The sequence below is a fragment of the Amborella trichopoda genome, chromosome 9 (genome assembly GCF_054954075.1).
Source record: "Amborella trichopoda isolate Santa Cruz 75 chromosome 9, AtrichopodaSantaCruz75HAP2 v2.0, whole genome shotgun sequence".
Classification (NCBI taxonomy): Eukaryota; Viridiplantae; Streptophyta; class Magnoliopsida; order Amborellales; family Amborellaceae; genus Amborella; species Amborella trichopoda.
The window spans coordinates 4651436-4662549 of record NC_142344.1 but is presented as its reverse complement, the minus strand read 5'-3'; the positions used below and the strand labels follow the sequence as shown (position 1 = coordinate 4662549).

The following is an 11114-nucleotide window of genomic DNA, read 5'->3' as shown; positions in this document are numbered from 1 at the left end:
CGAACCGGTGTGTCATAGTGACATCTATCCTCTATTTCTAATTAGATGCTCATGATGTATATGCACCATCAAATCAAATCTCCACCTTGCATGCACTATATGCCCATACTGTTGTACACTAGCAATGAGTCAGGTGGCCTAGCACTAGCAAAACATAATTTGGCTAGAGATTCAAACATGGGCCTGTGTCCATGGGGCTCGGCTGAGGGTATATGTTTTCTTTTTCGAAATCCGGGCCATGGAAAAAGGGTCTTGGCCCGGGATGGCGACCCGGCCCTGATGGATAGGCAGTGCATACACTATGGTGTATACTTACTCCACACTAGGGAGAACAGAGCAGCTCAGGCGTGCATATATATATATATCTACTAGAAAGGCATTGGACACAATTTGACATTTCGTATAGTGCAGGGCATTTCGAGAACCCCACATGGCAAGCTAATTGGGGATGGGTTTTGTCATTGGCAACAAAGTTGAAGGGTAGTTTTGTCATTTCGAATCAGGAGAAATGACTAAAATTGGGGAGTGACACGACGCGAGGCTTCGAGAAAAATGTCGAAATATTCGGAGGAGTCTTGTGGCCGACGATGCTCCAAGGCCAAGACGCGTGGCGTGTCCGTGTCGCCCATTTGGGGTCTTTCTTATTTGTGGGCCACAAAGCGAATGGAGGAGAGGAGCCAACAAAAGCGAAAAAAATGCACTCACAAAATTATCTTCAAAATTAAAAATAAAAATATCTCACCCTCTTCTTTTTCTTCCTTATAAAATGAATGGATAATCAACAATACATTTTTATTTTATTTTATTTTTTTCGTGGATTGTAGTTGCTTTAGGTGGTTCAAAGAGCTTAACTTTAGACAAAATTTTGCCTAAATTAGATAAGAAATATGCCCCCAAATTGGAAATTAGAAAATTGGGTATCTATGGATGGGGCAACGTTGTAATTTTAATTTAAGTTTTTTCTATTTTTTTGTGGTTTTTGCTAGAAATTAGCTTCATTTTACCACAAAAATAAATAAAATAAAGCCAATAACAAAATTTCCATTTTTCAAGTTACCAAAAATATCTGTTTTTACCAAAGTGAGCTGGGGCAAAAGTGCCGATTTCCTCCTTAAAAATCTTGATCTGAAAAACAAAGAAGATATTTTTGATAAAAGACCAAACGGATAAAAAAGGAAATGGGGCCCATGCAGCAATTTTTTTCTTTTTTAAAAATCCCGGCCAGAAAAAATATATATATTTCTACAAAAGAGCAAAAAGGAGGAAAAAAATGAATGGGCAATAATGACAAAAGTAAAGGGCAATCTATCAATATCTTCCCTTTAAAAATCACCACCATAAAAAAAAGACATTTATTTTTAATAAAATAGAAGAATAAAAAAAAAGCAAAAAAGTTCAATCTATCAGTTTCCTCCCTTAAAAAATCACCACCATAAAAAAAAAAAGTAAATATATTTATTTTTTATAAAATAGAAGAAATAAAAAAAAAAAGAGCAAAAATTCTCAAAATATCTAGGGCCTCTAATATGGTGGAACCAATGAGAGCCAGGAGATGTGGATCAAAAGGGTACGAGTGACCCGGGTGGCCTTTGCGCTTTTCGTCACGTCAGCACCACCACCGCCACACCCAAAATAAACTGCCACGTAAGCCCTATTTCTTTTTTTAGTGTTTTTTTGGGGCGCTTCAGCTTGTGGATATGGATGCTTCATGTCCACCCAATTTAGGAAACAAATATGATTATTCTAAATTTAAATTGGGGAAGATGGCGACGCGGTGGGTCCCACTGTGTTTAATATTTTACGGTCGGTGCCTTGTGGCTGCGTATGTGTACACGTGTTCCGTCTTTTCAGATGAGGGAGGACAGCTATGATAAAAACGATGGTTTCACGAAATTGAACGAAAACTACGAGAAATTCTGTTTGACTGCCGAAGTTTCGATTTAAAAGCTACGAGGAGTACATATGCCGGGCTCGGTTTTAAAAAGTTGTTTGCTCCCGCGGGAGCATATTTGACTGGTTAGTGTATTTTTAGGTCTTTAATGCAAAACAAGAAAGAAGAGAGCCAAAAAAGAAGAGAAAGCCAAACAATTAAAATCCTAAATATACAAAATACGTTGGACAAAACTTACGAGCAGCTGAGAAAAAACGAGGGAAAATAGACTTAGGTGGTCTAGTCATAGACAACATTGACTTAAAACAATACAAGTAAATAGTGGCGATTTGATTCAAGTGAAAGTTCTATAAAGATAAAAGATGACTTAAAAGTACATTAAGGGAAGTAGTAAGAAGAGATATAGTGATTGATGGTCAAGAAGAGATATGGTGATTGATGGTCGATTAAAACATGATTCTTCACATAGCATAATACCAAAATAAGATTTATGCAGCCGACCCTTAATATTTGGGGTAAAACTCATATTTATATATACTTTTACTAATATTTATGAGTGCAACGTATTTTAATTGTTCGAGATTGGTACATTACACAAACTACACCTCTATCTAGTTGGGCAGATATAAGTGTTGGTGTTATGATGACATGGTTCATAGCCTTGTGTGATATGTTGACACATGTTGCGCATATTAACGAGTGCTCGATCTCAGCCAGTATTGATGATGTAATGCGCATGCGCATGCGCAAGCTTATGCCTCTGCACTCCGCTAGTAGATGGATTAGAAAGGGTAAACTCTATATTATATTTAGTATACTATTCAAACCATATCTTATTTATGAGAAGAGACTTATAGCTGTATTAATTTTTCAGACCAATAGAGTGAACTCAATACTTCTCAACGTTGAACACCAGTGTTTACACGCCCTAAAACTCAATTTCTTTTAAGAATACTTAATTGGTGATTCTTACATTGGATCCCAAAATTCCATAGCAAAAATAAATACAAGAAACCCCCTTGAGTAGCTCTTTGGCACAGACGAGTAATTGTGCAGCATGTTCCTGCGGGAGCACGTAGCATGAGCCCCCCTCCAAAATACCGCACCAAAATGGATCTTCAAACTCCCAACTGAAATTTTGGCGAAATTTCGTGAAATCGAATAGCTTAAGGACCCTCACCGTTTTGGAAAAGCGAGTACGGTCAGTGATGACAGGATGAAAGAAACGGGTAGAAAACTGCCAAAAGAGAACACGTGTTAAAGTGCCACGCCCTGGTTTTGATGTCTTTGACAAAAAGCCAACATAGTTTAAGTCTTAACTCACTTGTTTATTTGCTTAATTCCTGTTTATTCTTTTAAGGATATGAGGATCTAAACAATCAAATTAAGATCCACCTCAAAAATTCACAAAAACCGGTTATTTTGTTGTTCAAGAATACTCACATCGGTCATTTTGACCTCAAAATAAACGGAAATGAGAAAAAATAGATTTCAAGTCTTGAAAATAATCCATCTTATATTTATAAATATGTTGGATCTATATTATTTTTTGAAACTTTTAAATTTTATAATTAGATATAAAAATAAAGTTTCAAATCATCAAAAATATTTTTAGTATCGAAACAACATATTTCAATACTATTGATTGTGAGGTGCGCCTTACTTTGCTGCGCCTTTATTTGTTAAATATTTTTAAGTTAGGAAGCACTAATAATAACACATTTAGCCGCCATTCGGTAAACATTCTAACACAAAAATTAAAAGACCAGTTTCTATGTGGCCAAGGCTGCATATGTAGGAGTCCGAGCCTCTTACTAAATCTATTTTTTGAGATGGATTTTAAGAGTTAAGTTTTAAATACATGTAATCTTTAACATGAAGATCATGAATATGAATAAATAAAAAAATTTTAAAAACTAAAAATAATAATTCTAGTGAGAAAATATTTAGACCCCATTGTTTTTAGATGAGACACCAACTTGTATCCACCTTTAAGATGCATGCTTTACACTGTCTGGACCCCATATATAGAAATGCAGGCCAGCCCGCATGAAACAATTTTTTAAAAAAATAAGTGATTATCACTTAAGAGGATTATATCTCTGTTTTTTAATCCAAAGTGGTAATTGTATACTAGTCGACTTGATTAGAACTATGACACCCTTTGATACACCAAATCTTAGCATATATTAGCGATAACCATCGTGAAGGGAGGGGCATCTTTTCTTGACTGCCTGATTTCTCGTGTTCACCTTCACTCTCTCAGGATTATATATCTTTGTTTTTTAAATTAAAAGTGGTAATTGCGTATTAATCTATTTAATTAGAACTGCGACCCTTGATACACCAAATCTTATCCTGCATTAGCGAGAACCTTCGAGAAGGGAGGGCCACCTTTTCAGCTTCACTTCACTGCATTACTTTTTATGTTCATCTATTTTTTTTTAAGTTTACCCTTGACGCCCCTCTCTCTCCCTACGGTGTTTTTGTATTTCTCATATAGGGGCATACTATTTATTTACTTCCTCGAGTAATATTCAACATAAGAATAATTTTCGGGCTCTAATTTTTTTATGGATGTAATATCTTCAACCCATAGCTTAGCCTCAGTAAAATTTTGAATTAAACCTTCTGTGTACTAAAAATAATAATGTCTCAATATCGAACCGATCCAATTTTTAAAGGGCATGATCGAAATGTCAAAAAACTTAAAATTCAAAATTTGTCTTTTGAAGATAATGATCAAGTGATTTTTTTAGTGGTTATCAAAATTTCAAACTGAAAAAAAAAAAAAAAAAGAGTAATGATTCTATGAAACCTCTCACACCCATGTGTGTAGGACCCCAAAATGATCATCATTCAATTTAGCACAGATCTCTAGAAAAGTTATCACATAGGTGTGAGACTTGAGTTTTCTAGAGATTTGTGCCAAATATAAAAGTGATCTTTTGAGATCTTACACAAATGGGTATGAGATGGTCTCTTAGGATCATTACTCAAAAAAAAAATATTGCCCCCAGTACGTATTTTGATTGAGCGAGTACATACAAAGCAATGCTCTTGCAAGTTGGCTCTCTAACCCGACCCCAGGCTGGACCAAGTTTGTGTGACTCCGTAACCCGGCTCTAAGAAAGCACGACTCGGCCCCGTAACCCGGCCCTAGCCTGGACCAAGTTCGTGTAGCTCAGCCCCATTAGGTAGGTGCTGAGCATACCAAAAAGTGTTAAAAAAATTAAAATATATAAAAAGCTCAAACAATATGTTTAAAATAAAATTAAACAACACTGAGGTTGAAAAACTAGTGAAAAAATGGATTTTGAAAAAATCAATTTGTGGTCGGGGGTATTTTAGAAATAATTCAAAGTATTTTAGAAATAATTAAAAAAGAAGGAAAATTGTAAAACTAAGTATTCATTGCCAAACACTTTTTAATCTTTACAAACTAATAGAAAACACAAAAATAAATAAATAAATATCTTATTTTTTAGAGTTTTTTTTTCTTTTCATTCTAATTTTTTTTAAGATCCCAAACTTGATACAGCGAGCTCGAGTTAGTACGAGTTGGCACGCCCTAGTAGTTGAACACTATACATGCCCGTGTTACTTGGGTGAGTATTAGGGGTGGCAATGGACCCGACCTAACCCAGGATCCAACGGGTATACTCGACCATAGGCCCAGGTATGGGACCAAATTTTGGACCCAAATAATACTATTCGAGTCTGGGTCCAACTGTACCCAAACCATACCCCTAGTAATAGGTTATATGATGGCAATCATGTGTCTTTAAGCGCGAGCTAGGTGTTCATATTGTCACAATATTGATAATATATACAACATTTTTGGAAAAAAAAAAAAAAAAAGGAGCTCATAATCATAGTGTATATGATGGTTAAAAAAAAGCACAAGAAAAAAGATAAAAAAAGCTCATAATCATAGGGTGGTAAAAAATCCGACCAGACTTGGGACTAGATAAGTAGACTTGTAACCCGACTAATGTGAGTATGGATCCAAATTTTAGACTAAATACTATTAGGGTCTGGGTCCAGATCCGGGTCTAGCCGGAGCCCCGAGTAGTCGAAGACTATACGTGCCGCTTATTTTTTACCGTAACGTGCTCCCCTCGCTCCTTCTCTATTCCTTATTATCTCATGCAAACAATTTTTCTTTCCCCTGCCTTCCCTCTCTCTCTTTCTCCGGAATACTAATGGTCTCCTTTTCTCTCTCTAAATAGAAGGCCACTAAAGTTACAAGTACAAAAAGCTAAAGAGCGTAGCTTTATTTTGTTGTCGGATGGAGATATTTGGGATGACGACCCTTTTTTTGTCTGTGATTTTATTCTATAAAACCATTTATCATAGTTATAAGCAGGTAACAATTATTTCTAATCATTAAATGTCAATTTGAAGTTCGAAATTTTTTTTGTAGAACTTGAAATTAGCCAATGATTCTCTCCCAACACTTATTTAAAATATGTGAGTAAGAGTATTTGTGATGTGAGTCGGCAAACAACCCATACACGAGCTACTTTTTAACCAACGAGCTTCATTTGAGTAGAACAAAAGACCCTTAAATAATTGTAACCTCTTTTTTTTTGGGGTGCGGTTTGTATCGATGCTCTAAATAATCAAAGTAAAACCTTTTTTCTAATAGTATCGATAAATGTAGTTTTAATATTGAAAATCTTTGTGATAGCCTTAAAATATATTTTTATCTGAAATTATAAAATTTAAAGTTTAAAAAATAGTGCAGATTGAGCATATCTATGAAAACTTCAAAATCTTGACGGTAAAAAAATGTATTACAAGATGCATTACTTCCAAAACTCGAAATCCATTTTTTTTCTCATATCTATGCATCTTGATATTAAGATGATTAATTTAAGGATATTTGGGCATAAAAAAGAACTTCTTCTAGTAAAATTTTTGAGGTGGGCTCTAATTTGATCGTTTAGAGGCTCAGCTCTATATAAACTATTTCCTTTTTTATTTTCATTAATACTTTGTTGAAGTTAGGGATATGCATTTCAGTGTACGTAAAAAGCCATGGTATTTTAACCAAGTGAGGCACAAATTTGGTGCCACTATGTGAGGTTCAGAGCTCAATGGCAATCATTGTTGATGGAGGGTTTTATGGAGATATGATCACGCTAAGTGGGCCAGTGTTCCCCACCTGTCTACGAAAAAAAAAATTGAAGACAACTTGTTCGATTTTTGAAAAGATGGTCAGATTTGGGTGTTAAGAAATTTAGAATCCATTAATTCTTCATACTGGAGGGAAGAGCATGATATAGGTGCACAAACTTTTTTATGCCCTCGAATCATGAGTACTTTAGTGTTCCTAACACCCAAATCTGACCATCTTTTCAAAAATCGAACAAGTTGTTTTCAATTTTTTTATTTTATTTTTTGTAGATAACTGGGGAATACAGTACCCGTTTTCAAATGTTATTTTTTCAGGCACACTATCAACTCCCTATGTTTTAGGTTGATCGCTAATTCCAGTTTACATCCCTCAAGTTGGTTCCTAAATATGTTACAAGTAGGGTTTTTCTTTTACTCGGGGTGGAAACGGGATGAACGTGGACCAAAACTTGAATAGTATTCGGGTCCAGGTTTTCTACTTAGACCCGATCCGTCGGGTCTAAAAGTTGGACTCATACTCATATATGTCGGGTCCCGGGCCTATTGCCACCCTCACTATGAGCTCTTTTTTTTTTTGGTCTTTTTTTTACTAACATATACTTATATTATTAGTAGCAAGGACACAATCATCTGCTACTAGATTTTAAGCCGTCTGATTTGTTGTGTTATAGCATAAAATGATATCGAGTTTTTAATGTATATGATATTTAATACACCCAAACAAATAGAGCTTAAACTATTTTATCTCCAATAGTTTACTTGTGTTGGTCGGTCCAACCAAACCCAAACCTAAATCCAAATAGTATTCATATCCAAGTTTTAGACCTAGACTCAACCATCGGGTCCAAATATTGGACCCATACCCAAATCCATGCTGAGTATACCCAGCAGGTCGCAGGTCCGGTCCCGGTCCCGGTCCCGGTCCTTTGCCACCTCTATTTTTACTCAAGGGACCCGTTAGAGCTTATGACTTTTGACATACAACTTTTAGCAAATTTTTATACCTCTCTCTCTCTCTCGTAGGCTTGCCCAATTACAAATCCTAAGCATGCACAGACCATCCTCCAATGAATGGCGGACCAAGGGCGCTGTCCGCCACCTTCAATCGCATGCACCACATTGCCCTCCACCTCCTGTACTCTTCCAATCAAACCGTCACCACACTCTTTACTCTCAAACAACTCCATGTCTACCTCCTCAAAGCCCAACTCCACCACCTCCACTCCAAGTTTCTCTTACACTGCTCCAAGCTACTAATAAACCCAAGTTACGCCTCCTCATTCTTCACCCAAATCCCCACCCCAAATTCATTCGAATTCAACACGATTATCCGAATTCTTCAAACTAGTGGCGAACCCCAACAAGCCCTATCCATCTTTCGCAGAATGCATGACGAGAATGTGCAGTTCGACCACTTTACGCTTCCCTTTATGGCTCGAGCGTGCGTGGAGTTGTCGAACCTGGGTCTCGGCCAAGTGGTGCATGGTCAGGCTGCGAGGCTTGGATTGGACGCCGATGTCTTTGTTCAAACGAGCCTCATTGAGCTGTATATGGGTTGCGAGTGTGTACCAGAAGCGAGACAAGTGTTTGATGAGATGCCCAAGAGAGATGTGGTGGCTTGGACAGCGATCATATCTGGTTATGTGAACAAGTGCAGGGATATGGGGGTTGCATGTCAATTGTTTGAGGAGATGCCGGATAAAGATGTTGTTTGTTGGAATATTGTGATTAGTGGGTTCATCAAAATTGGTGATATGGGTAAGGCTAGTGAACTTTTTTGTAATGCTCCCATCAAAGATTTGCTCATGTGCAATACAATTATGGCTGGATTTGTCAGGGTTGGGGATTTTGAGGCGGCTTACAAAGTGTTTGATGAAATGCCTCGAAGAGATGTCGTTTCTTGGAACACTTTGATTAGTGGATTAGTTCAAGGTGGGCTTTTCAATGAAGCGATAAGCTTGTTTCGTCGGATGATGAAGGAGGGTATTGAACTTAATGAGGTGACCATAGTCAGCGTTCTATCTGCATGTGCCCAAATGGGTGCCCTAGACTTGGGTAGATGGGTTCACAGTTATATTGATAGGATGGGGTTTAGAGTGAGTGTTCTGATAGGAACTGCCTTAGTGGATATGTATTCCAAGTGTGGAGCCCTCAAAGTAGCTCGACAGGTGTTCGAGGTGCTCTCGGACAAAGATGTGGCCTTGTGGAATGCGATGATTTTGGGTCTTGCTATGCACGGAAAAAGTAAGGAGGCTTTAGAATTTTTTGATCAAATGGAGGGAGAATCAGTGAGACCAAATGAGGTTACAGTGCTTGGAGCTCTATGCGCATGTAGCCATGCAGGGTTGGTAACTGAAGGGCAAAGGATCTTTCGCTCAATGGGCTCTACATTGGGGCTTAAGCCTCGGCTTGAGCACTATGGGTGCATGGTCGACCTCTTGGGTCGTGCTGGCTTGTTGCACGAGGCCTATGAATTGATAAAAGGGATGCCAATTGAGCCTCATGTTGGAGTTTGGGGTGCTTTGCTTGGTGCCTGCAAAATTCATGGCAATGTAGAATTAGCTGAGTTATCATTTGAGCGATTGCTTGAATTGGACCAGAGAGATGGAGGATACTCTGCCATCCTATCTAATATATATGCCAATGCGGGTCGGTGGGGTGATTTTGCGAGGGTGAGGGAGATGATGAGAGAAAGAATGATCTATAAGGAGCCTGGTTGTAGCTCCATCGAGATAAATGGCGAGGTTCATGAATTCGGAGTGAGAGATAAAGCTCACCTTCGATCCAAGGAGTTGTGTAAGATGCTTGAAGAGATTTCGAGGAGATTGAAAATGGTTGGTTATGTTGCCAAGACATCTGAGGTGTTCTTTGATGTACAAGAGGAGGAGAAAGAGCTGGCATTGTGTTATCATAGTGAGAAACTAGCTATTGCGTATGGCTTGATTCACACTGATAGTGGGGCTACCATTCGGATAGTGAAAAATCTAAGGGTTTGTGGTGATTGCCATACTGCAACGAAGCTCATTTCCAAAATATTTGATCGAGAAATTGTCGTTAGGGATCGCAGTCGATTCCACCACTTTAGAGAGGGTTCGTGTTCTTGTGGAGATTATTGGTAAATGCATTCAGGCCTTCCATGCCTGAAGGGTAGCAAGCACATTGTTGTATTTGCATTTTTTGTGTACAGTATTTAGCTATGTACAGTTGCTCCAAGAACTTTTGCACTAAATCTCTAACAAAACTTTTTTAGGTTGAAATAATTTCCATCATTTACAAAATACCGAGAATACATGGTGGTTTACTATGTACTAACAAAGCATGTTAGCCATCGCCCCACATTTGATACTCTCCTGGTTTTGTCGACATAATAAATGGCCTGCCATAGCTTGTAAATATTTTTATTTTTAAACATTTAGGATTTCAGTGTGAATGAAACTCTAGGCATCAACACCTTGCCACTATGGCCACCATATGACCTTATAGCTAGCGAATGCTTTTCTTGCCTTTACTAATCATAGGTTCAAGTTTTGCCCTTTTTTTTTTTAAATCTGACGATTTTTAATCTAGATCGCCGATTCAGATAGGAATCGGATGGGACCGGACTAGTTCCAAGGTATGGGTCCGGTTCCCCCCTAAAACCCTCTTATATATTTTTTTTATTTTTCATTTTTAAAGCTTCTCTCGTATTGTTTTTTTTAGGTCCTTTTTAAATCCCCACCCCATAAACCTCTATTGTAAATTATATTTTATTTCATTTATTTTTTAATATTTTCTACATAACCAATTCAGACCGATCCAGATCATTGATCAAGCGATCCAACACTTAATACGTGTTAACACTACAAAACACATGCTCCAAAGCTCATAGGTTAAACTTCTTTTATGTTTTCCCTTGAGGGTACGTGGATTTGGCTGAATGTTGGAACTATTCGTAGTGCTTTATAGCATGGAAAATTCATTTAGTATATATATATATATATATATATAGTGGGGTTCAACTTGGTAATCTAGGAGGCTTGGAATTCTGGTTATAAATTCCCAAGGGAACCCCCTTCATACGTTACAAAATAGGAGGAGTTTT

At 37.5% G+C, this 11114-nt stretch overlaps 1 protein-coding gene across 1 annotated transcript; it reads left to right on the top strand.

Annotated features, from left to right (window-relative positions):
* The first annotated feature begins 7174 nt into the window (after positions 1-7174).
* LOC105421527 (pentatricopeptide repeat-containing protein At2g29760, chloroplastic) lies at positions 7175-10290 on the top strand. The gene has a single exon (XM_011629195.3). It carries the CDS (start codon positions 8101-8103, stop codon positions 10150-10152), a length of 2052 nt encoding a protein of 683 aa, XP_011627497.3. The 5' UTR covers positions 7175-8100; the 3' UTR covers positions 10153-10290.
* The last annotated feature ends 824 nt before the right edge of the window (positions 10291-11114 follow it).